This window comes from Leucopleurus acutus (assembly GCF_964270905.1).
Source record: "Leucopleurus acutus genome assembly, chromosome: 10".
Lineage (NCBI taxonomy): Eukaryota > Metazoa > Chordata > Mammalia > Artiodactyla > Delphinidae > Leucopleurus > Leucopleurus acutus.
The window spans coordinates 71,623,784-71,650,071 of NC_139153.1; the positions used below are offsets into that span (position 1 = coordinate 71,623,784).

General features: G+C 48.2%; 1 protein-coding gene across 1 annotated transcript; it reads right to left on the reverse strand.

Moving 5' to 3' along the window:
* Window positions 1–222: 222 nt before the first annotated feature.
* Window positions 223–26,232, reverse strand: TREM1 (triggering receptor expressed on myeloid cells 1; the record flags this gene model as incomplete). Its single annotated transcript, XM_082848407.1, is given in 9 exon segments — window positions 223–328; window positions 3,949–3,974; window positions 3,977–4,011; window positions 5,085–5,098; window positions 5,323–5,677; window positions 24,154–24,255; window positions 25,364–25,532; window positions 25,636–25,742; window positions 26,145–26,232. Coding segments are annotated over 9 exon segments (1,002 nt in total).
* Between the last annotated feature and the right edge of the window lie 56 nt (window positions 26,233–26,288).

Genomic DNA, 26,288 nt, shown 5'->3' on the forward strand with positions numbered 1-26,288 from the left:
TTTGTGAGGGGGCAAAGCACACACCCAAGGTTATCAGTGAAGTGAAGGGAGTTAGCGGGGCCAAGAAGGTGGGATCCTGAGCCTTAGAAAGTACCTGTGCTACAGCTTCAATTCATGTCATTGACCCCCTACCCCATCCGCTGCCCCTCACACTCCTCTTTGGACACAACTGCCAGATGGACGTGGATGGAGGTCAGAGTTCATTCTCGTGGCTTCCAGCGCCTAGGATGCAAATGACCTCTGCGTGACAGCAAACAGAGCAATGAAGACCAGGCTCTTACTCAGGAGTCCACGTGCCACGGGAATGACAGTGCTGGTCCCAGGGGCCCTGGGGAAGAGAGGAGATTCAGTGCTGCTGTTGGCACGCATGCTGTTGCACACTTGAGCGTGTGCAAAAGTCCTTCACGCCCCTTAGTTCATCTGCTCTCATCCTTCCTTTCCCCATACTAACTGGGATTGTCCTGTGCATTTAGCTTGTTCCATTGCTTAAAACTACTGATGAGAAATATACTTAGTAGAGAGCATAGGGTCCATGTCCAGAGAGGCATCAGGGAGAAAGGGCAGGCTGACGAGGCTCCTTCCTGCTGTGATGCAGCAGAGAGAGCGAGGGCTCCCAGAGCAAGGAAACCTGGTTTCCATTCTCAGCATCAGGACCTACTTCCTGGGAGAGTCACCTCACCTCTTTGGCCTCAGTTTCCTCATCTATAAACTGAGAAAAATCCCATCATGAATTTTTATAGACTTTAGCAACATGATTCTAAAAGTCCTGGGTAAACGTCAGTAGGTACCATAAGAAAGAGATGCAAATGAGTGAGGAAACTTGGCCTATCTAGACTCAGCAGATGTGGAAATAGGTTTGAGCACAATTAATCTATAGAGACACAGGGTCCAAAAGAGAAATCGGCAGCAGGGCAACAAATAGAAGTCCAGATATAGATCTAAGGGTATCTAAGAATTTAGCATCTAAGGAAATTGGTAGCCCAGTAAGTAAGCAAGAATTGTCTAGTAAATAGTCTTGTGGTATCTGGATAACAAGATGAAGAAAAAGGCATTTGTTCTATAATTTATACCATAAAGTAAAGTAACACCCCCCCCCATGGATTAAGATTAAAATAAGTGGAAAAAATAGAGAAGTAACCAGGAAATAGAATCAAGCACAATTAAGGAATAAAAGCAATTCAAAATATCAACACAAAATAATTCAAAAATCAACACATTTGCCTATGCAAAACTTAAAACTGAATGTGCAAACCAGCAAAGGGAGAAATGACAGAATGGCGATAGAAAGCAGCAAAGGTCCTTTTGCGCTAAAATCCACCCCCAGCCTGCGGCATTGCCTTGCATCTCCGGGAACTAGATGTCTGAGGCAGCCCAGCCAAGTTCAGCCGCTGGCAGCGCTGGCTGGGGACTGGGGCACGGCCTGGAAGGCAGCGCCTCTCTGGACCCTCAAGCTTGCAGCTGTGCCCTCTGCGTTGCCAGCCTGTGCCCGGTTCCAGCCCTGCTGCCTGAAGGTCCCAGCCCCGCTAACTCCATCCTCTCCAAGTCTCTCTTGCCGGTGCCCTGCCTTATCCCCTCCCAGCCCTTGAACATTTTCTTGCACGGAGCTCCTAGAACGTGTCCACTCTCGAAGGCCAGAACTGCATCCCTTTCTGAGGTTGCACGCAGGTGGCCAGACACCCGCACTCCATCCCACCCCATCCCACTTCTACCCCAGCCACAGTGCCTGGGAATTCCTGTGCCTCTGGGATGGCCCCTCACTGAGTTCTGGGAGTACAAACACTCCAGCTCCCCAGCCCCCCACATACAGACAACTCCCGTGGTCCCCAGAACCCCCTGCAGGACTGAACAAAGGTTCTTCCTGTGTGACTCGCCTTGGTTCTGACACCATTTGCTAGGTTTCCTTCCCTCCCCGGTCCCACTTCCCGAATGGCTTTACCTGAGATCACTTCCTAAACCATTTGCACAAGAATTTCCCCATGGCCTGCCTCAGCAGAACCCTCCTAAGACAGGGAGACAGTGGCTTCCTCAGGGGCACCACACCCTCCATCCCCTGATTGGTGTCTCAGCTCTTCCATCACCTGGACAAACGGCTCCCTCCACTAAATTCTCTCTTTTTCAAACAGCTCAGTGGCTTCTGCTTTCCTGACTGGGATATGACTCATAGAATGGTTCCTGTTAATTAACAGATAAATAGATGAAGGAGATGCAGCCTTTAGTAGGAATGTGGGCGAAGGTTTGCGCTCTCAATTTACATGCTGGAAAATTAGTGAAAAAAGAAAAACAGTGACTCTCACTAGATGATTTATTTTCAAGATTTAATGAGCACCTTCTAGGTAGCAGGCACTTAGGCACAACATAAGGAGGAAAGGGTGCTGCCTCTACGCTATGGAGCTCAGAGTCCACAGTAATAGAGAGATTAAAGCAGGTCCCAGCTCACATCTGTTTTGACAGGTATATTTTTTAAATACCAAATCCCTGTAGACAAGCCTGCAGTGATGCTGCTTCCCTTATGCATTAGAGATCCCACTGCAAATTGTTTCCAATATTTGGAAAACCATTTGGCAATATGTATACAGAACAATATAAATGTTCAAATTCTCTTAAGGGAATTTCTTTTGAATAAACAATTTAAAAGAAGAAAAAGAGGGGACTTCCCTGGTGGTCCAGTGGGTAAGACTCCGAGCTCCCAATGCAGGGGACCCGGATTCGATCCCTGGTCAGGGAACTAGATCCTGCATGCTTGCCGCAACAAAGAGTTTGCATACTGCAGCTGAGAAGTCCTCATACCACAACTAAAGGTCCCATGTGCTGCAACTAAAGATCCCACATGTCGCAACGAAGACACGGTGCAGCCAAAATAAATAAATAAATATTTTTAAAAAGAAAAAAGAAAAAGACATCTGCAAATATATGTTCATCTCAGAGTTATCAGTGCTACAAAAAATGAAAATAATCTCAATGTCTAAAATAATCTAATGTCTAAGGCAAATGATTATATATGGCTTTCTATTGATAAAAAAGTATGCTGAAATTCTAATTACAAAGACTAGGTAGCAACATTGGAGAACAGTTTTAGCACAGAAAAATAATGAAAATGTGTATAATTAGAATTATTGCTATGTTAAAATATGTATAAGCATGAATAAAAACTAGAAGACGGAGAAAAAAAGATATGATAGATTAGTGGGACTATGGAAGAATATTTCTTTCTCTGTTCATTCAATATTTAATGATAAATATGTTCTAACATAAATCAACATTTAATAATAAGCTGTATGGAGGGGTGTGCATGCAAAGGTAGTGATTCTTAGCTTTGCCTGCACATTAAAAATGTCTCCTGAAGATCTCAGAAAAAATACTAAGACCAGCCCCACCTCCAGAAATTCTAATTCTGTTGGTCTGCAGTAGGTCACATGCATCAGTATTGAAAAAAAAAAAAAAGCCAAAGCTAACAGTCCAGGAAATCTTAACATGTAGCAGCTGCTCAGAGCTGTTTGGCTAGATTGTCACTTCCAGCTCTGGTTTTTCGAGCTCCACCCCACCCTACTGCAGAGACAAGGAAACTGAAGCCAGAGAGGGCTCCTGACTGGCCCAGAGTTACACTTTCACTCGGTCTGACTGACATTAGAATCCAGGATCTCTTTTTCCACTACACCATCAGGGGTTGGCTGAGCCACTGGAATTCAGCAAAGATGCCATTTTCCTCACTTACTCCTCTGGTGTGCAAGAAGCAAAACAGAGGGGAACCATGGGGAGAGTGGCAGCCTCACCATTGCCTCCTCACTCCAGCCTGACCTCCTTCCTCCCCTGGGAAGGTCCACCAAACTGAGGTGACTCAAGTCCACCCCTGCCTTGCTGCACCCTTCCCATCCCTCACTCTCAGCACATGGACTGGGAATCAAAGGGCTTGGTGTCCAAACCAGGGGCCCAGAGACCTGGAAACCATACCTGGTGACATCTGTCACATTTGTGGGGGGGTGACTTTGAGGCCAGGAGAGGAGACGCTGGTAGCTGACATGGGGAGGGGTTGGTCACAGTCCTGGGGCTGGGATGGAGTTTGCTTCAGTACTTGGTGGTGATAGGAGGAAGGGTGGGAATCTGAGCAAAGTTCTGGGTAGGATTCTCACCTGAGGCAGGGGTACCCGAAGGATCCGTAAGAAGGCACATTGGGTGGTTGGACAAATGGATGGATGAGTGGTAGGGTAAATGGAACTCAGGAGGGAAATGAACATGGCCATTCATGAAGCAAGGTTTCCTTTTGCTAAAATTAAAGAAATAGTGTGGCATCTGTCTGGGTCAGAGACAATGAAAAGGAAAGAAGGAAGAGAGAGAGAGAAGGAGAGAGGGAAGAAGGGAAGAAGAGTGGGAAAGACGGAGGGAGGGGGATAGGGAACAAGGAAGGAATTTCCAAGCTATTCATGTCCTTAGAAATGCACTTTCCTACTATTCTTCACCAATCCATATGCCCCCACCTTCTTCAAGAATAATTCCCTGATTACTTTATACCATTCTCTCTGCCTTGCACTCACCTGTACCTGTGGCATATTGCTTTACAAGTTATCTTTATTAATATATTGCATATGTATCTTGTCTTCCTTCGGCTTAGAATTCCACAGGTGCTAGGAATTTGAACCTGCCTCCCTCTAATCTGCTTTCCTTAATTCATCCGATCAACATGTACGGAGGCCCTACTGTGTGCCAGGCACTTCATTAGCTGCTAGGGATATAGAGCCGAACAAGGCTCAGGTCTTGCCCTCAAGGATCTCAGATATGAATAGGGGAGACAGATAAGGAAACTGGCCACTACTTAATCCAGTGAAATAGTGCTGTCTATCAAAGAGATCAGAAATGCAGAATCTAGGTCCCACCCAAGACCTATTGCATTGGGGTCTGCATTTGAAATAAGATCCCCAGGTGATTCATGCCCACAGTAAGGTCTGGGGAGAACTGCTTTGGAAGCACACAGGAGGGCCCTCAGATGCATCCTTAGGAGGGGGAGGGGACTCACAGAGGCTTCCCAAGGAATTGACTACTACATAAAGACCTGAAGAATGAGACTAAATTGTCCGAAGTCCACCGCTCACCTTTCACCCACTTCCTACAACAGCATAGCACGTTAGGCTCTACTCCCCAAGAAGAATCCCATACAAAGAAACCCCTTCTTACTGTTGGACCAAATGTCTCTCAAGGACCTCAAATGAGAGACAAGGAGCTTCTGGGGGAGCACAGGCTTCTAGGAATCCTGAGCCACAGCCCCGTTCGTGCTACCACCACTGCTCCACCCCCACCCGTCCTGGCTCTCCCCACCCCCAGGTTACTCACTCTTGGTCCACCAGGTGGACAGGGTAGAACAGGATGATGGGGTCCTTGGGAGGCTGGTAGATCACACATCGGTACAGTCCTGTGTCCTCCACTCGAAGGTTGGTCATTCGGACGTGCAGCATGCTCTCACTGGGGACATCTTTTAGGAAGTACCTCCCCACCTGGACTTGACTAAACTCCCCCGAGACTCTCTCTGTGATTGCCAGCGTCTGGACCTCCCCTTTATCTTTCAGACTCTGCCAAGCCTTCCGGCTGTTGGAGTCCGTGTCGTGGGTGATGGGACCATCCACTTTCAAGGTCTGCTCCTCTGCTAGGGTACACTTTTCCTCGGGTAGTTCCGATGCAGTTTGGATTTCTGTAAGTAGAGAATTAGAGTTAGGCTCTGTGAGGAATAGCTTTTCTCTCTTTGGAAAAAAGAAAGAGGAGCCACCTCTTTTACTTGTTCATTCACCCAATTTTCAGACAAGATCCTCAAGGTGTCCGGAGAAGATGCAACTTTCCCTGCAAGTTAGCACTAGACCCCAGATCTTATCACTGTGAGTAGTTTTATGGAGTTTTTTTTTTTCTACTACAAGAGCTAGACTGCATATGGTTTGTGCAAATCAACTTTTATAAATGTTTGTTTTTGAGAGGAAGAAATTGCCTGAATAAAGACAGAGCTTGGGTTGCATGCTAAGACCATGAGTAACAGGGGCATGATGGGAGGGAAAGATTATAGAGAAGGATGTGCAGGGTGCAGAGTGGATGTGAAGACATGCTACTAGCAGAGAGTGATTCCACTGAACAGCTAGAGGAACTTCATCTAAGTCAGGGGAGAGAGATCAGTTCAAGAGACTATTGGAAAAATGGTGAGGAAGCCATCTCAAGGACATGGTGGGCATTGATGTCTGGCTGTGTGGTTCTCCCCTCTCCCTTCCTTGGGTAGCAGAGCACCTCTTTCTCAGGGTGCTCATCCTTCTCATCCTATGTAGCTTTACTGATGGGGCTGACCCTATTCTCCAGGATGGACACACAGACACAGGTTTAGCCAATCAAAGAAGCTCATCATCCTGGCCATGCTGATTGGCCTAGAAATGAGCACATGACTGAGGCTGGGCCAATCAGAATCCTCCCTGAGACTGCTGCAGCTATTGAGAAGAAAGCTCTTTCTGGCTGTGTTGAGTGGTCAGTGGAATGTGAAACTTCATTTGCTACATTTCCACTGTGAGGAAATAGTCTGCCTGAGAATGAGGCCAAGCAGAGGCAAAGAAAGAAAGGGAAAAAGAGAGAGAGAAAGACAGAGAGAGACCTGGCAACATTATCTGAGGCAGGAACTCAGCTGTGCTCCAAACCAGCACCCCTCATACTTCCCAGTTGCCTGAGCCAAGAAATCCCCCCTCCTATTTTTACTTTAGTTGGGTTTATGTTGCTTGCATCCAAAATAGTTCTAAATATAATGGGATGTCAAGGAGTCACAGCAGTGGTCCTCTACTGGGGACAATTTTCCCCCTGCGGACATTGGGCAATGCTTGGAGACATTTTCTGTTGTTATAACTGGGAGCAGGGGGGTGCTAATGGCATCGAATGGGTAGAGGCCAGGGATGCTGGTAAACATCCTGCAATGCACAGGACGGCCGCCATGACAAAAATTTATCCCACCCAAAATGTCAATAGTGCCGAGGCTGAGAACCCTTGGATTACAGGGACAAAAGTTTTAATCACGCTCTTGGATGTTGAACCTAGAATTGGAATGACTTTCTGGTCTGGTCCAATGGAGCCTTGCTGATGGGAGGACCAAGTAGGATGGCAGTAAGAAGATCCAGGTCTGTGTTTTCAGCAGGACACAGCAGCGCTCTATAACTTTACTGAGAGACTACAGTATATCCACCCAGGCCTGGGATACCTTCCTCCATGGAATACCAAATAATGGGCTAGACAGTGATGCTGGGTCCAACTACCTACCACTACCAAGGTCAGGCTACCACTACCTACAACTATTGCTGCTATTATTAACCTGAATGTGTCCCCCCAAAATCCATATGTTGAAATCCTAACCTCCAAGGTGATGGTATTAGGAGGTGGAGGGTCTTTGGGAGATGATTAGGTCATGAGGGCTCTGCCCTCAGGAATGGGATTAGTGCCTTTTTTTTTTTTTTGACTGCTCATGAATTTTATTTTATTTATTTTTCTATACAGCAGGTTCTTATTAGTTATCCATTTTATACATATTAGTGTATACATGTCAATCCCAATCTCCCAATTCATCACACCCCTACCCCCCGCTGCTTTCCCCCCTTGATGTCCATACGTTTGTTCTCTACATCTGTGTCTCAGTTTCTGCCCTGCAAACTGGTTCATCTGTACCATCTTTCTAGGTTCCACGTATATGCGTTAATATACGATATTTGTTTTTCTCTTTCTGACTTACTTCACTCTGTATGACAGTCTCTAGATTCATCCACGTCTCTACAAATGACCCAATTTCGTTTCTTTTTATGGCTGAGTAATATTCCATTGTATATATGTGCCACATCTTCTTTATCCATTCATCTGTCAATGGACATTTAGGTTGGTTCCATGTCCTGACTGGTAAATAGTGCTGCAATGAACATTGTGGTACATGTCTCTTTTTGAATTATGGTTTTCTCAGGGTATATGCCCAGTAGTGAGATTGCTGGGTCCTATGGTAGTTCTATTTTTAGTTTTTTAAGGAACCTCCATACTGTTCTCCATAGTGGCTGTATCAATTTACATTCCCACCAACAGTGCAGGAGGGTTCCTTCTTCGCCACACCCTTTCCAGCCTTCATTTTTTCTAGATATTTTGATAATGGCCATTCTGACCAGCATGAGGTGATACCTCATTGTAGTTTTGATTTGCATTTCTCTAATAATTAGTGATGTTGAGCATCTTTTCATGTGCCTTTTAGCCATCTGTATGTCTTCCTTGGTGAAATGTCTATTTAGGTCTTCTGCCCATTTTTTAACTGGACTGTTTGTTTTTTTGATATTGAGCTCCATGGGCTGTTTGTATATTTTGGAAATAATCCTTTGTCTGTTGTTTCATTTGCAAATATTTTCTCACATTCTGAGGGTTGTCTTTTTGTCTTGTTTGTAGTTATCTTTGCTTTGCAAAAGCTTTTAAGTTTCATTAGGTCTCATTTGTTTTGGGGTTTTTTGGGGGGTTTTTTGGTATTTTTTGTTTTTTTGCGGTACGCGGGCCTCTCACTGTTGTGGCCTCTCCCGTTGTGGAGCACAGGTTCTGGACGCGCTGGCTCAGCGGCCATGGCTCACGGGCCCAGCCACTCCGCAGCATGTGGGATCTTCCTGGACCGGGGCACGAACCCGTGTCCCCTGCCTCGGCAGGCGGACTCCCAACCACTGCGCCACCAGGGAAGCCCCTCATTTGTTTATTTTTGAGCAGGGGAAGGAGGGGGGAATTCAGGATGTGAAGTTCATTCACTCCCTGTTCCATGCCTTCTCCTCCATCAGACCCTCTTCCTGGCCCAGGTCCCTTTTCATTCCTTGAAGTCTCTCCTTCCCACTGGAGTCTGTCATCTTCCTCAGCAGCAGGGTTGTCCGAGATAAAATATGGAGAGTTCTGAGCCATTTCCTGGGGCCTGCAGCTGGTGACTAACCTGGAACAATGACCTGGAACCACTTCTTTACCCCGGTTTTTGTTCTTATACTCACCTTCCTGGGAAGAGAACTGGTATTTCACAACTATCTGGCCCTGCACTGCCCACACCACCCAGGAGCCTAGGAAACAAGCCCTCGGCTCAGGCTAACTAATGATTTCATGTGTCTTTACATCACAGGTTTATTTACATCATAGGTGGTAGGAGTGCATAGTTGAGTAATTTGAGTTCAGATTGTTAGGAAAATCTACATTTTCCATTTCGAGAGGTTATGCAGGAGCTATGAAGATAAAAAGAGAGAGAAGATGGAATTTGAATTTTATGAAAATAAGGTAGTAAAAAAAGGGACCTTAGGAGAAAGAGTTAAAAACAAACTTTCAACTTAGAGTTTCCAAAGCCTGGTCACCTGAGTATCTAACTCTGGAATTCCCAAACTTATCTTCACCTTAGAATCACCTAGGCGGTATGAGAAGATGCCAATGCCCACACCAGACCCAGACCAATGAAATGATCCCAGTGGGGTGGGAACCAGGCATCAGTGTTTTTTGTTTTTCTTTTTGTTCTGTTTTGTTTTTTGTTTTTTTAAACATCTTTATTGGAGTATAATTGCTTTACAATGGTGTGTTAGTAGTTTCTGCTTTATAACAAAGTGAATCAGTTATACATATACATGTCCCCATATTTCTTCCCTCTTGCATCTCCCTCCCTCCCACCCTGCCTATCCCACCCCTCTAGGTGGTCACAAAGCACCGAGCTGATCTCCCTGTGCTATTCGGCTGCTTCCCACTAGCTATCTATTTTACCACTGATCTAATCTGATTTCCACAAAATCCTTGTGAAGCGGTTGTCACTATCCCCTTTCACGGTGAGGAAACTGAGGCACGAGGAGTCTCGTTGATTCTCTTAAGGTTTCCCAGTGAATTAGTGGCATCACCAGGGCCCAGGCTTCCGAGCTCAGAGCTCCTTCTGATGCCGGTACCTCCCCGGGCCGGACAGTGAGCTCAGCCAGGGCTGGTCTGCAGCAGAGCAGGGGAGCGCCAGGGAGCCTGGGGTGCACTTGGCGTGATGGACGGGCTGCCCCGCCCCCTGCTGGCCAAAGCGCGCTACGACAGCCATCGTGTGTGTGTGTGTGTGTGTGTGTGTGTGTGCGTGCGCGTGCGCGTGCGTGTGCGTGTGTGTGTGTGTGTGTGTGTGAACAGCGCCGCAGCTTCCCACCGATCCCTCGTTTCCCTCCTCCCAGCAGGGTCCCAAGATCAACTTCTCCCCACACCCTACTCCCTGTGGCCCTCTGTCCTTCCGACTTGCTCTTTGCTGTGTGACAAGGGGTCCTCCCTCCACCACAGACAGTGAGCGCTTGGAAGGTGGAGTCACCATTTCTCTGAGCTGTGGTCTCCCCACCGGTGTCAATGGGGTGAGCATCCTTCATGCAGAGCCGAGGTCTCAGAGCCCCCATGGGTGCAGACTCTGCTGAATATCTGGGCCTTTGTTGGAAGCTCAGTGTGATCTCTGTGAATGGAGGCTGCAGAGAGAGAATGCCCCAGATCAGTCTCTGTCCCCAATCCTGAGGTCCGTCTCCTCTTCACAGGAGGAGCTGGGGGCAGGTGGCTCTGTGGGAACTGGGTTCTGGGAGGTGCCTGGGAAATGGGGCACTCAGGGTCACTGCCAGGAGTGGCATAGTCTGTGGCCCTGTTAGAGGAAACAGCCCAGGATGGCCGCCATACCCACTCTGTTGACCTAGGGAGTACCTGTAACTTCTTCCTCCAACCCCAAGATTCAGGACACAAGAGGAATCTGGGAGAAGCTGAGACCACAGCAGTCCCAGGAGGGCTGAGGAAAGGCAGCTCCACCTGCCGCTCCTCCCTCTTAGTAAGGCTGCAGGGACAGAGGGGACTCAATTTCCCTGTCTGTAAAATAGGAATATTACACTTTCTCTCCCATCAAGTCCGTGAGGTCCATAGCTCTGGCTAGACTTCCAGTGGCCTTCCCTTAGATGTTTTTTTCCTGGAGTCTTCCTGCCTGGGGCCCTCTGCTCTGGTCCCCCACAGAGGAGTGGGCTCAGGACCAGATCTTCTCAATACCTCTACACACACACACACACACACACACACACACACACACACACACACACGATCAGACTGAGTCAGGGCTCTTTCCACTCCTCCATGCTCCTTCTAAAGCTCACCATTAATTCTGTGACCTCCGGAGACCAGGTACAGGAGGTACAGCCCACACTGCAGGGATGGAGTCCAGTTGGGTGACTCTTGCTGTCAACCAGGTGGAAGGAGATAAGACCTGGGCAACGCAGCAAGGATTCCAGAAACTGGGAAGACCGGAAAAAGGATTCTAGAAACTGAAAAAGATTTCCTTAAGGAAACTGAGTATTTGAAAGCAGTTTTGAAGTTTGACACAAATTGGGACAGACCTGAAGCTCTAACACAATTGATTCAAATTGCATATTTATCAAAGTTTTCCAATATTCTACGACAGAGGAACATACAAGTACTTGAAGGGGTTTTTTCTTTAATTAGATAATTTTATTTGGTTTTTTTAAAATTTTTCCATCTTGACCATTGCAAGGGTTTAAACCATTTGCATGGGGAACCCTGAGCAGTCATTTAGAAAACCAAAATTGCCCGTGACTTTGACTCCAACAAGCACGTGAGTTCCTTGTCTGTGAAACCACCAAGACAAGCCTGGCACAGGCAGAATAAGGGACTGTCACTCTGGCATGGTTAGCTTAACGCCAGCTCAGGCTTTCACTCCTCACTCTTCCCTCTCTCTCTCTCTCAGGCTGCCATCTGCTGAGGGGCACTGTCCCCTCTGGTCCCAGATTGTGGACCTTGTGCCCCCCATGCCCCCGCTGTCATCTCCTCTCACTCAGGATACCTGGACAGCACAGGACGCACCTGAGGACTCGGGACAAGGCCAGGCTCAAGTCAGAGGCTCTTCAAGTTACTTGGAAAGATTCCCCAGGGCCTGGGGCAGGGCCTATAGGTTCTTTTTGGCTGATCTAATAATTAAATTGACAGAAGCCAGATCAACAAGAGAAAACAATCAAATTTGATTTCATACGTATGGGAACTCCAAAGACATGAGGTTCAAAGAAGCGACCAAAGCAGGCAGCTTTTATACCTTTTAGACAAAGAAACAATTAGTTGTGAAGGTCTGACAAAACAAAGGGGTTTGGGCTTGAGGTTGCAAATAATGAAGAAGTAACAAAGTTTGTTTCTACAGCTTTCTCAGCCTTGAACTCCCTGTCTCTAGCAATAGCATGCTTCCTATCCTCCTGCTACAGGGAGGGTACCTTCACATGGGAGATTAATTTCCTACTTTCAGGGAGACAAAGGCCAGTCAGAGTGTTCTTCTTGTACCAGCTGTTTCCCAAGTAACTTTCATTCAAATGATCATACCAAAGTGGCATATTTTGGGGTGGCCTGCCCTGAACCCCATCACTACTGACCATGCCCTTCACCAGCCCCTCTTCTGGTCATCAAGGGCTCCAGTCTCCATGACACTTCCTGGTCTCAAGTTTGTCTAAAGCCCCTCTCTGCTGGCTATCTCCTGAGCACTGTGTTCTCACTGGTTCTCCTGTGCTTTTGTTCAATTTATACCTTCTTCTTGGACTTTCAGACAAGCCTCTCACCTCGGCGGGGTGTCCTGCCCTGGGGCTGTCACCACCCACCCCTCCTGCACTGGCCTCCGGGAGCACAGGCTCCTGGGTCCTCTGCAAATGCCCATTTTCCCCATCCCACCTCCTTTACCATTTAAAATATAACACAATATAACATGTAAAACATTATCTTCATTACACAGCGACATATGAAATTATGTACATAAAGGTCCCTTTTTTTTTTTTTTTTTTGGCTGCGTTGGGTCTTCTTTGCCGCGCGTGGGCTTTCTCTAGTTGCAGCCAGCGGGGGCTACTCTTCGTTGCAGTGCACGGGCTTCTCATTGCAGTGGCTTCTCTTGTTGCAGAGCATGGGCTCTAGGTGCGCGGGCTTCAGTCGTTGCAGCACGCTGGCTCTGTAGTTGTGGCTCACAGGCTCTAGAGCACAGACTCTAGAGCGCAGGCTCAGTAGTTGTGGTGGCTGGGCTTACTTGCTCTGTGGCATGTGGGATCTTCCTGGACCAGGGATCGAACCTATGTCCCCTGCATTGGCAGGTGGATCCTCAACCACTGCACCACCAGGGAAGTCCCCATGTACATAAAGATTCTTTCTTAAAAACAAGCACCACAGTAGTAAACAGATAAAGTTCCCTTCTCCACTCCTTCCCCCAACACTAACCAAGCTCCTTCCCTCAAAAGGTACCCCCATTGTTTGATGAATGTGTAGCTTTCCAGACAATTTCTGAGTTTCTACAGCTACAGGCTTGCATGAGCAAATAAATATACAGTCTGAGTTGATTCTACTTTACAGATACGGGATTATACTATCCATGCCATTCTGCAACAACCATTAAATCCAACACGAGGTTTAGAGATGGAGCTATGTTCACATCTAAGGTGAACCCCATTCTTTCTGAACTGCTCCGTGGTACCAAATGGAAGAGGTGCACCACAGGTTATCTTATTACTGCCTCATGGGGCTGCTGTGACTTTGTTAAATTAACAATTGTTAAGGATGCTGGATAGTGAGTTAGTGTTCAACAAAAGGCCACAAGGGAAATTGAAATAGAGAAGTTATCACTCACAGGTGCCTCGAGGGGCCACACAGGGAGGTCAAGGCAGAGCACAGACCTTGGGGCCCAAGCCTTTATTAGGGTCTGTGGATGGAGTGCTTCGGGGCACCTAGGCTGAGCCCGAACCAAAATGAGTGGGGTTTTGGTACAGGGAAGGCCCAGGGCTGCAGGGAGGCTCTTGACCACAGGGCTATTAGGGAAGTCAGATGGGGAACTTAGGTTTGTTTGTGACTCTGTGGACTGCTTTCTAGGAGGGGCTGGCGTCAGTTTAAGGCCCCTACAGGCCTCCTGGCCAAACAACATGGGTGTCCAGGCAGCAAGACCACCAGGGAGTTTAGATAAACCCTTGACAGGGGCTCACAATTACTAGAAACAATGTGTGATGAACATCTTTGTCCAGGTCCTTCTGTGTGTGTGTGTGTGTGTGTGTGTGTGTGTGTGTGTATTTCTCAGGGATGAAGACCCAGAAGTAGAAACGGCAAGCCAAAGAATATGCACATTAAACTTCATAGATCCTTCCTATTCACCTTCAAAAATGCTGAACAACTTATATGCCACTATAAACATAGATAATAGGTTCTTCCCCACACCCTCGCCGACACTGGGTGTGAGAATCTTTTTTTTTTTTTTTTTTGTGGTACTCGGGCCTCTCACTGTTGGGGCCTCTCCCATTGCGGAGCACAGGCTCCAGACGCGCAGGCTCAGCGGCCATGGCTTACGGGCCCAGCTGCTCCGCGGCACGTGGGATCTCCCCGGACCGGGGCACGAACCCATGTCCCCTGCATCAGCAGGCGGACTCTCAACCACTGCGCCACCAGGGGAGCCCCATAACCATTATTTTTTTTTAGATGCCGTATATATGTGTTAGCATATGGTATTTGTTTTTCTCTTTCTGACTTACTTCACTCTGTATGACAGACTCTAGGTCCTTCCACCTCACTACAAATAACTCAATTCCGTTTCTTTTTATGGCTGAGTAATATTCCATTGTATATATGTGCCACATCTTCTTTATCCACTCATCTGCTGATGGACACTTAGTTGCTTCCATGTCCTGGTTATTGTAAATAGAGCTGCAATGAACATTGTGGTACATGACTCTTTTTGAATTATGGTTTTCTCAGGGTATATGCCCAGTAGTGGGATTGTTGGATCATATGGTAGTTCTATTTGTAGTTTTTTAAGGAACCTCCCTACTGTTCTCCACAGTGGCTGTATCAATTTACATTCGCACCAACAGTGCAAGAGGGTTCCCTTTTCTCCACACCCTCTCCAGCATTTATTGTTTGTAGATTTTTTGATGATGGCCATTCTGACTGGTGTGAGTTTTGATTTGCATTTCTCTAATGATTAGTGACGTTGAGCATTCTTTCATGTGTTTGTTGGCAATCTGTATATCTTCACAAAGGCCTTTTTAAATGTTATGCTCCCTCGTGCCTTTCAGTCCAAGCTGGCAGTGTTCTGTGAATGTTATTCTCCTAAAAAAAAAAAAAAAAAAGTGTGGGTCGCCTGTGTATCTTACTGGGATTCACTCAATTAGACAAAAGCCACCCCCACAAATCTCTTCAAGATAAGACGTCTTCTGTACCTTGGGCTTCTGCTGCTGAGGAATAGTGCTTTTCTTTCTTTTTTTAATTGAAGTATAGTTGATGAACAATATTATATAAGTTACAGGTGTACAATATAGTGATTCACAATATTTAAAGGTTATACTCCATTTATAGTTATTGTAAAATATTGGCTATATTCCCTATGTTGGGCAATATCCTTGTAGCTTATTTTGTACAGAATAATTTGTACCTCTTACTCCCCTACCCCTATGTTGCCCCTCCTCCCTTCCCTCTCCCCTCTGGTAACCACTAGTTTGTTCTCTATATCTGTGACTTTGCTTTTTTGTCATATTCACTAGTTTGTTGTGTTTTTCAGATTCCACATATAAGTGATGTTATACAGTATTTGTCTTTCTCTGTCTGACTTATTTCACTTAGCCTAATGCCCTCCAAGTCCATCCATGTTGCAAATGGTAAAATTCATTCTTTTTTATGGCTGAGTAGTATCCCATTGTATGTATGTGTATATATATGTATATATCTGTCCATTTGTTGATGGACACTTAGGTTGCTTCCATATCTTGGCAATTCTAAATACTGCTGCTATGAACATTGGGGCGCACGTATCTTTTCGAATTAGTGTTTTTGTTTTTTTGAGATATATACCCAGGAGTGGAATTGCTGGGTCATAGGGCAGTTTTATTTTTAGTTTTTTAGAAACCTCCATACTGTCTTTAAGCTTCTTAGAAGATCTCATGTTTGATTGAAAGAATCTGTGAGGCACATGCCCTTAAACTCATTAAGGGCCTTCGGTCTGAGGCACTACCTTTGATCTTTCTGAGGTCTTCACAAAGGATTTTACAATCATACCCTTGGTTTCATCTTTAGACCATATTTTCCCAAGAGTGCTCTGGATTTGATTTTCGCAACATCTACTGTCTGGAGAGGCTGAGAATTTTCGAAGCCATCAAGTCCCAGCTCCCTTCACATTTAATAGCCCTGCCTGTAGTTTCTCTCTCTCCTCTCACATTTCATAATAAGCCACAAGAAAAACGAGGCAGTGCCCTCATCACTTTGCCTGGAGATCGCAGCTATACCACCCAGTTCATCAGGTGCATTTTCCACTTTCCACATTACTGCAGGTGGCGGTGCTTCCAAACTTTTTGCCACCACGTGACAGGGACCCCTTTCCTCCTCACCTACTGGCTAAGTGAACCTGGTCTACGTTCTTATGGTCTCTACCTCCAATCTCCTCATTGCTTAGAAACAGAACTGAAAATAGCCACATTGCCAAGCTACTTGGATTACTAAGTAGGATCATCTATTCATGAAGCATCAGAACAAATGCGGAGCTTTAGAGAGAGTGAGGTATAGCAGAGAGAGGACTGGCCTGTGACACAGCAGAGACAAAAGAGCTGATCTCAGCTGGAGGGACAGGTAATGTGTGGGCAGACGGTGAACTTGCAGACCTACAGGAAGTCAGCTGCTCTTCTCTGTGGATAGCAGAGGGGACATAGGAAAGAATCAGGGTGAGAAACTGACCAACCTGGGCCCAGAGCACACGCATCCTCACTGATACCCCTTTCTGGTCAGCAGCAGCCAGGGGCAGCCTTCCTCCTCACCAGGAGGCTGGGGCCACCAACCTGATATACGATTGGATGGGGACGGGGTTGCCTCTGCGTCTGTGTGCCATTCTGCAGCAGCCCGTGACCCCCTCCTGGCTTACTGTTCTGACTGCAGGGGGAGCCGCAATGGAAAATCCTGATGGAACTCAGGAGTCTCGGACGCCAATAAAGCCACCTGCCACTTTCAGCAGGTCACTGACCTTCTCTGGACCTGTTTCCTCACCCGTAGGGAGATACATATTACCTCCACACTGTTGTGCGGATTAAGATAAACAGTGCAAATGAACAAGCCTTGTAGATTATAAAATTATGTGAATATATATTTTTTCCTACATTTCCTTCAAGCTCTAAAACTCTGCCCCGTATGCCCACCTTTGATCTCTAGGGGGCCACCTTCTCCACTTTGCCCTCTGTTTTTCCATCATCACCCTTTCAGATCTTCAGTTCTCTTGTGGGCCAGCCGGAAGCCTGGGAGCCCCTTGGGTGCTGTTGGAAGCGGGGAAGGGCTCTGCACATAAGCCCAGTGAGTGGAGGGGTCCAGGGTAAACAAGGCTTAGAACCAAGACCCGGGTTCGTTTCGCCCTGTGTGGGCTTGGGTAGGTCACTGCCCCTCTCTGAACCTCTGTTTCTTTCTCTAGAAAATGGAGGGGATGAGGATGAGTCAGAATAGCCATGACTTCACATGAGCTCTGTTAAAACAAGACAACAGACCCAAAATGGAGTCACTTATGCTAAGCCCCACGTCACCAAACCAAAACTTAATCTACGGTTTCAGCTCTCCCAGAAATGAAATCTTAAGCCAGTCCATCAGGAATCACCTGATCACCCCTAGTTAAGCTATCTGCCTGATAGACCCCTGCCATCCCCTAAAGGAAAGCAACTTTGCAATAACCAACCTGCTTTTTTGCCAGTATAACTTCTTTGTTTCCATTCCCCTATAAAAGTCTTTCATTTTACGAAAAGCTCAGAGCTCTTCTTCATCTGCTAGATTGGATGCTGCCCAATTCAAATTTGTTTTTGTTCAAATAAACTCTTAAACATTGTAATATGTCTTTTTCTTTTAACAGTTTCCTGTTGGCACCCAGGAAGGTGCCAAAGCCGCCATTCCATTGACACTCACCTCTAAGAGTCTGGCAATATGCTAGTGTCCTTGGGCTCCCAGGGTTGGGGTCTTTTCCTCAGAAACCGCAGTCTTTCACTTCCTCTTTCCAGTTCTCTGCCTTCTTTCTGGGCTCCTCTGGGGACCAGGTTCTGCTCCAGGTCCCAGGCAGGGGATTCTGGAGAAGCCAGAGGTCTCAGGCAGATGGGTTCCTGCTCAAAGTTAAAGTGCTGAATTTACTGGGGAAATCTGAATATGGACTAGTGAACGCAGGCTATTAAGAAATGATTTTTAATTGCATTGGCTGTGATAATATTAATTTCCTATGTAGCAAGAAGCTCTTTTTTTAGAGATGCCTACTGAATTATTTAAAGGTGAAATGTCAGGATATCTGCAATTTATTTTTAAATACTTCCTCATAAAAAATACAGTGAGTTAAAAATAAAGAAACAGAGTGGCATATCTGGGCCCTGAGCTCCGATGACAGTGCCAACGGCAGGCACATCGTGCTCCTCTCTGGAAATAAGACAAATGGTCCCCCCTTCCTGTGGGGAGGTTACAAAAAGGCACCTCTCTGGGCCTGCTGATTAGAAAACTGCATCCCCTTCTTAGGGGGTTACTCAGGCAGCACCTCGTGGGATTCCAGCCTCATCTGTGCCCCCTGGACAGGCCCAATGACTGGCACAGCTGGGGAGTCCCACCTGGTATCAACAGATGATGACAGTAAATGCTGCCGCCATCACAGCCACAGTCCTAGCAACGTGCCCCGTTTCAGTGAGGCCCCGAGCCCGGCACTGGTCGGCTGCTGTCCGCAATGGCCACACCTCGAATTGCACCCACCTCACTAGGTTTTCTGGTTTTCTGCTCTTTTCTTTGTAAATTACATATAAACACCAATGTTTTCCTGATTCTAAAAATCCTCAGATTCGTTAAAGGAAAGTAGGTTAGATTCTTTCGTCTACTTATTTTTTCAAGCAGCGTTTCACCAACCTCATGTCCTCTGGCGGGGTAGCTGAGGTTCAGTGGTACCCCCAGCACCCAGGCTGCCTCTCCCCTCCTCCCAGACTTCCTCCTGAGCCAGCCCCAGCCCCCCTGGGGACCCCTGCTCGGCACGCCCCCCCTCCTTTGCTCCCAGCTCTTTTCTTTTCTCCCCTCCAGTACCCACAAAACATCCCAGGGTGGAAACACATCACTGACCCACCAGTTAGACCTGAGCGTGAGGCCTCTGAGGTCCAAGGGGCTTAGGACAGTGGTCAGGATCCAAATGATGCTCTGACCTTGTCAACTGTCTTTAGCCCAACTTTTGGGGGGTGGGGGGGATAAAACCAGAACCCAGGAAATGAGAGACACCATGTAGAAAGTGTTGAGATGACCACAGTGTCCTCCGGGGACTTCTCAACTCCTCCCCTGCCTGCCCACCCCACCCCTGCCCCACCTGAATGGGGGGAGGGGTAGCTGGGCAAGGAGAGCCAAGAGCACAACAGTTTCCTGTGGCTGCCATGGGGTGGGGTAGGGCGGGCAGAGCTGAGGTCTCTAAGGGCCCAGAGATGTTCTGTGCACCTGGGGGACAGGGGCTTCTCCTGGCTCTGTTTCCTTTCTCTCCTGGGCCCTTAGAGCCCATCACCCCAGGCCTCCCACTTTCTTAAGGAGGCCTTTATCCTTCTCAATTCTTTCTTCTCAAAGGTGCTGGGGGAGCCCTGGTGAATCAGGCCCCTTCCCCAGGGACCACATCATTCCTCAGACCCTCCAACCCCACCCAAGGGCTCAAGGCAGGGGCGGATTGGCTGGGAGGACCCCTTCTGCTACCACCACCTCCACCTGGCCTGCACGTGCCCTTGACTTCAGATGAGGGGTTGAGGGGGAGGGTGGGAGAGATGGTAGGAGATGGAAGGGGTGGGCCAGAGAGATGCGGCCCTGCGGCCGGCGGGCCAGCCAGGAGGTGTGTTTCAGTGTGGCACATGGGACGCCACTCCCCTCCCCCAGTCTGAGGGCCCTCTGGACCTGAGGCCATGTAGCTCCTGGGGAGAGACACCCAAGCCCGAGGGAATGGGACAGGTTTCTCTGGGCAGGGCCATGCCTACCCCCAGAAGAAGGGCTGTTGAACTTAAAGAAAAACACACAACATAAGAGTCGTGAGTTTAAGTTTTATTCAGGGACACTTACTGAGGACTATAGCCCGAGAGACAGCTGCTCAGCAGCCCTGAGGAGACTGCTCCGAAGAAGGAAGAGGAGAAGCCAGTTTATATGTGACTTTTGGGGCCAGGGTGTATGTGCAGTCAAGCTTACATCTTGGTAAAAGATCACTGCTTATCACAAAGAACGGATATTTTGAGTTAACGATTTTAGTGCTTTCCTGTGAACGGGAAGATGCAAGAATCTGGGGTGGTTGGAGTTCTTCCTGGGATACGCGTCTAACTCTCTAGGGGCCCGTTTGTCCACAGTTCATTGTGCCTTATGCTGCTTTTCACCCCGAATTCCTCTCAGGGTACAGTCATGGGCCACTGCAGTGGGTTATGACTTAACCCTTGCAGAACTGGATGGCGAGCAAAGTTCTTTGTTCTTTGTTCACGGGGTAAAGGAGGGAGTCTCAGCAAATCACTGTGACCTGCCAGTCCCTGGGCCCAGGTATACAGCAAGACTATGTCCTCCCCACACTCAGCCCAGGTCTGGCTTCACTGTCACCCTAACTGGCTCCGAGAGGCGAGCTCAGGCGCACTGGTGGGAAACACAGGGCTCCCTGCAGCTGCTAAAATTTCACAATCGCCCACGGTGTCCCTAGTGAAGTCCTTCCCTGAGGAAATGGGTCTCCGCTTGCATCAGGCTTCCAGGAGGAATGCCCCTCACCCTTTCCACAGAGGACTGGCCCCTCCATGCAAACAGCTCCCCACACAGAAGCCAGGGAGGAAAAGCTTTACAGATTTTCTACTTAGAAAACCAATTCTTACGTATGACAAAAGATGCTATAAACACTGTCTTTAAAAAGTGACAGGATAGAAAATTAATATATGTTATACAAAAAATAAATATCCGGGGACTTCCCTGGTGGTCCAGTGGGTAAGACTCTGCACTCGCAATGCAGGAGGCCCGGGTTCGATCCCTGGTCGGGGAACTAGATCCCACATGCCTGCTGCAATTAAGAGTCTGCATGCCGCAACTAAAAGATCCCGCATGCCACATCGAAGACCTGGTGCAGCCTAAATAAATAAATAAATAAATCTTAAAAAAAACAAAAACAAAAAATATACAGAATGTATAAGGAGCTCATAAAATCAGTAAGTAAAGGGTGTTAAAGAGAAAAACCACAGGCCCAAATCGGCACCACTTGTGCTAAAGGCCATGACAACTAACCTAGACGTAGTACCTAATTGCAGTCTCAACCTCCCCCAGGAACAGTCAGCCAGTCTGGAATGTTCTGGTCAGCACTAATGAGCTAATCCCTCAGAGGAAGAAGAGGCCGTCTGCATGATAAAACCCTTTCTCCCCTCCCCCCAAAAAAGATGTCCAGGACTTAAGATAATACTTTATTTTCTTTTGCTAACAGCTCCCTTGCCCCCCACCCTTCTTCGTATAACGACCTTCCATTCTGTGCAACTCCTTGGAGTGCCCTTCTGGATGGAATGCTGACAATTCATGAACCCCTGAATAAAGCCAATTAGATCTGCAAATTTACTGGTCTGAATTACTTTATAAGTAGGGCAACAACTCTACAGAAGAAACAGAAAAGGACAGAAATTTTTTAAAAAAAAAGGACAGAAATTGCAATCCAAAAAACACCCATGGAAAAGTTATACAGAAGACAGGGTCAATTTTATTAGTAAATAGGAAAATGCAAATTAAAACAATTGAGAGAGGGGATCATTTTTGCACCCATTAAATTAATAAGAATTTGAAAGATTGGTCATTTCCAGTGGTGATAAGGTTGTGAGAAAATGGGCAGTCTCAAAAGCTGTTGGCGGACATATAAATTAGCGCATCCTTTTAGGAGATCAATTTGTCCAGATTTATCAACTATTAAACGGGCATCCCCTTCCTGCAAACAATTCAATCATTCGTGGGGTCTACATGAGAGAACATAGTCACATGTGCACAGCGAGGGAAATAAAAGGCTATGTGTCACAACATTTTACATAATAATGAAACTGAGAAATAAATGAACTGACCATGACAAGGAAAGGAGCTAAGTAAGTGATGTTTCCTCACTAGTACAGGGCACTGTGCAACAGGTTGGAAAGAATGAGGCAGATCTGTGTGTACTGATGTACATAGATCAGCTCACCAAAACATTTAGGTGCAAAAAAAAGTCAAGCTGCTGAGTGACACATATAGTCATAGTACCTCATTAATATGAGTTAAAATGAAGGTAAATCTATATCCATAGATACTGTGTGTGTGTCCGTAAAAACGGGAGAGTGTGTAAGGATTGCCTCACGATGCTAACAGGAGTTAAGTCTGGGTAGGGGTGGGGGTGTGTGTGAAGGGGAACTTTCACATTTTACTCCGTGTTCTGCATTGTTGGAATATTTTTACAATAAAATGCACTTGGGTAAAATAAGATGGCAATATTTTCATGACTGTTGAAGTGAGTGGATTGTGAGGACGTCAGAGGTCCCAGCAGCCTTGCTCCCTCCACCCCTCCCCCTGCCCCAAGACAGCAGTGGAAGGCTGTGTGTGTCTGGTCCTGGCTTAGTCTCCTGGTGGCAGGAAGTCTCAGTGTCCTCTCTGGAGGCTCATCTTCCGTGTGGTATCAGCTCAGTGCTTTGTGACCACCTAGAGGGGTAGGATACGGAGGGTGGGAGGGAGATGCAAGAGGGAGGGGATATGGGGATATATATGCGCATATAGCTGATTCACTTTGTTATACAGCGGAAACTAACACAACATTGTAAAGCAATTGTACCCCAATAAAGATGTTAAAAAAAAAAGTTAAAAGCTGGGACTTAGCTAGCGGTCCAGTGGTTAAGACTCCCCGCTTCCACTGCAGGGAGCACAGGTTCAATCCCTGGTCAGGGATCTAAGATCCCACATGCCACACAGCGTGCCCCCCCCCAAAAAGAATTGTTTTAATAAATAAATAAAGTTAAAAGCTAAAAAAATTAATAATAATAAAGATTGTAGGAGTCATTTGGGGTCTGTCTTCTCTGTTAAACTGTGAGCCCTGTGAGGGTAGTGCACCGTAGCCTCTTCTTAAACATTTGTTGGGGGTAATAATCCTGGTGTTATGTGGACACAGCTCGAGGATGTTGTGCAGACTAACCTTCCCAGAAATTTCACATCTCTCTCCCAGCATACCTTTGGCTTCTGGGAAGGAGCCTTTGTTTGTCCAGGCAAGGAAGGTGAGAAGACGAGAAGGTTGTTCCGCTGGGTGGGCAGGAGGCTGGAGGCGGCAGCCATATCCTAGACCACCAGGGGGCAGCAGAGGACGGAGAACGGCGCCCACGTCCGCGCTGGAGCGGCAGCCTCTCTCTGCCCAGGCGTCCTCTCCCCACAGGTTGCAGGTGCAAAACCAGCCTGAGCAGTCCCAGGGCCTGATAAGAGGGACCCCCAATGCCAATCAGAGATCTCCCGACCTCGGGACTCAAGATAGAAAAGGAGCACTGAGTGGGCTCAGTGTGGTCAACCTCTGCCTTCCCTTCCATCGTGCTATCTAAGGTTCAAGAACTCCCCACTCAGTGCACCTTGCTCTTCCCCGTGAGGGACAAGGGTGTTCGACCAGCCTGAATCTCAGAGAGGGGACAGAGACCCTGACCACCACTCAGTCATGCAGCAAGCAAGACGGAGTTGTGCAGCTGTGCCTGAACTGATCTCAACCTGCAGACTATGGACCCATCTGAAATGGGCTCGGAGGGAGAAGGTGAAAATACCTTGGGACATTCCCAGGGACGGATCTGGAAGCTCAGTGCACCTGCTAAAGACATTTTCTAGCTGATTCTACAAGGCCAAAGGGAGGGAGAGCTTCCTAGGATGGAGGCCAATATTTGCCTCTTCTCACACACCCTATGTGCACCAAGAGACAGTGCAAAAGTGAGTAAATCACTCTGCCATTTACTAGCTGTATGTTCTCAGACAAAGCACACTGCCTCTCTTGGCCTCAATTTCCTTAACTGTAGAGTGAGGAAAATGCTAGGTCTCTCTCCCGGGGTTACTCTGATGGTTAAATAGAGTAAGCGAAGTGCCTTGCACAACACCTGGCACCTGGTAGGCCATCAGTAAGCCTGTTCCGGCGCCCCCTGCGGTCTCTGGTTACTGTTCTGCACCCTATACCGACGCCGGCTGCAGTACCCATGTTGGCCACCCGGAGGCGGTGTGGGACCACGGTGCTGGCTGTGCGCAAAGGCGGACTCGCTCGCTCTGGGAGAAAGATTTCTGCAGCCGGAGCAGAGGAATTGGAGCGTCGCGGAGAGACCGGATCTTACCTTCTCGCGTCAGAGTGGCCCTCGCAGTCTCCACAGCCCGGAAAACGCCCAGGGTAGGCAGAGCAGAGGCAACAGGTGGGGTGGGGAGCCGGGAATCCTCAAGCCGGAGGCCCGGGAGTCCTCGCCCACAGCCCAGATTCCCGGGCTGGCAGATTTAGAGACCCTACCCACTGCCCCACTCTGGATACCTTCCTAAAAGTATGGGTGGGAGGAACGGAGTACCGTTCAAGATGTCTCCTGGGCTCCTTCTGGGGCAGTCTCGCCTAGGCATGCATCTCTGACATGTCGGACTGAGACAAAGCTGGAGGTCTGGGTCAAGAAACTCACAAACCTGGAAACCATGGACAAGGTAGTTAAATTCTGTCTTTGCTTATAACTTTATAAAACACAAGTTGTGTCAGTCCTTTTTTAAAAAACTTCTCAAGTGGCTTCCCAATCACACCAAGTATATATAATCCCAAACTCCCCTCCAAGACCTACAAAGCCAGGCCTGACCTTCCATCTCACTTCCTTCCTCTCCCCTCCCTGTCAGGCTGCACCCCAGGCACTTTCCAACTCTCCATCTCGGCACTGGCAGGTACCTCTGCCTGGACCCTCTCCCTCCAGAAGTTTGCATGGCTCATTTCCTGACTTCATTCAGGTCTCTGTCTTCTCCCCAGAGAGGCCCTCTCTAACCCACCTTAATCCTTCCTTCACAGCACACAGGGCTACCCAGCCTAACACCCAGTCGTATTATGTGTCTGAGTTTTTTACTGTCTTTCTGTCCCAGGAGAATGTAAGTGCCGGGAGGGCCAGGCTCTTGGCATTCTGTTTCTCTGTCACTTAGTAGGAGCTCACTAAATATTTGTTGAATGAATGCATGACTTAATGAATTAATCTACAAAATGTGGAGGCTCAGGAAGAATCATGATGGTTGACAGCTCAATGTAAATTTAATTCAATATATATTATTGTGTGCCGATTTTGTGCCTACCGTACAGGCTTTAGACATCATTGTTGTTATTTTCATAAAAAGAATGCAGTGGGAAATAAATCTGATGCAGGCCCAAAGCTCCGACTGTGCGTGCCGTCCAGTCCATCCTCCTTCTTGCTCTCTTCGCGTTCTTGGAGCGGCGGGTACCCATTGTGCCAGCGGAGAGCAAAGCGCTCCGGGGTCCACAGGGGCGCTTCGGGCTGCGGTCCTTCTGCACTGTGCCCTGCCCCACTTTCAGCCCTCTGGGCCTGGAGCTTGAAGAAAGAAGGGAGAGCTAACCCCCTCCCCCCCTCCCCCATACCGAACTGCCCCACACTGGTCCCCCTTTCCCTGAGAGCCAGGTTGCCCGGGACTTGCGCCTCGGTTCCGGCCCGGGACAGACCGAGGCTCCGGAGATTCCCGGTTGGGGTCACAGGACAGCGCGCAGGGAAACACCGGCCTGGAGCATCGCGCTCCCCCAGGGGCTGGTGGAAAACGGAGAGCCAGAGGGGCTGGAGGACGGTGGTAGTGAGTGTCAGCGAGACCGGGGAGGCGGGCTGCGTGGAGAAAGGACGCGGGGCCGGAGTCGCGCGGCACGAGGACAGCGGAGAGCAGCCCGCTCCGGGACGTTGGATTCCGATCCCCGCAGGGCGTCCCCGGGAGCCCCGGAGGTTGTGCGCGGGAGTAACAAGTGTGCGATTGCGAGTGCAATTGGCGTGTGCGCGGGAGCACTAATCTGCTCCTGAGGAGGCTGGGCGTAAGGCGCTTCACCGTCCACACAAAGGGCGCTTAGATGAGGACCATTTAAATTAGGGGGTTGGGGGAAAGGAGAGAAAGGTGTTGGGAGCCTGCGGAGGAGGATGCGGGGGTTAAAGGCACTTTCTCGCCTGAGTCTGGGGCGCCGCTGCTCGGCGAAGGGACCCGCCGGGCGGGAAGCGCGGGGAGGGCGAGCGCCTGGGCCCGCTTCTTGCCCATTCTCCGCAGAACTTTTCCCCCTCCCGCTTCCCTCGCTCAGCCTCTCTCGGGGCGGT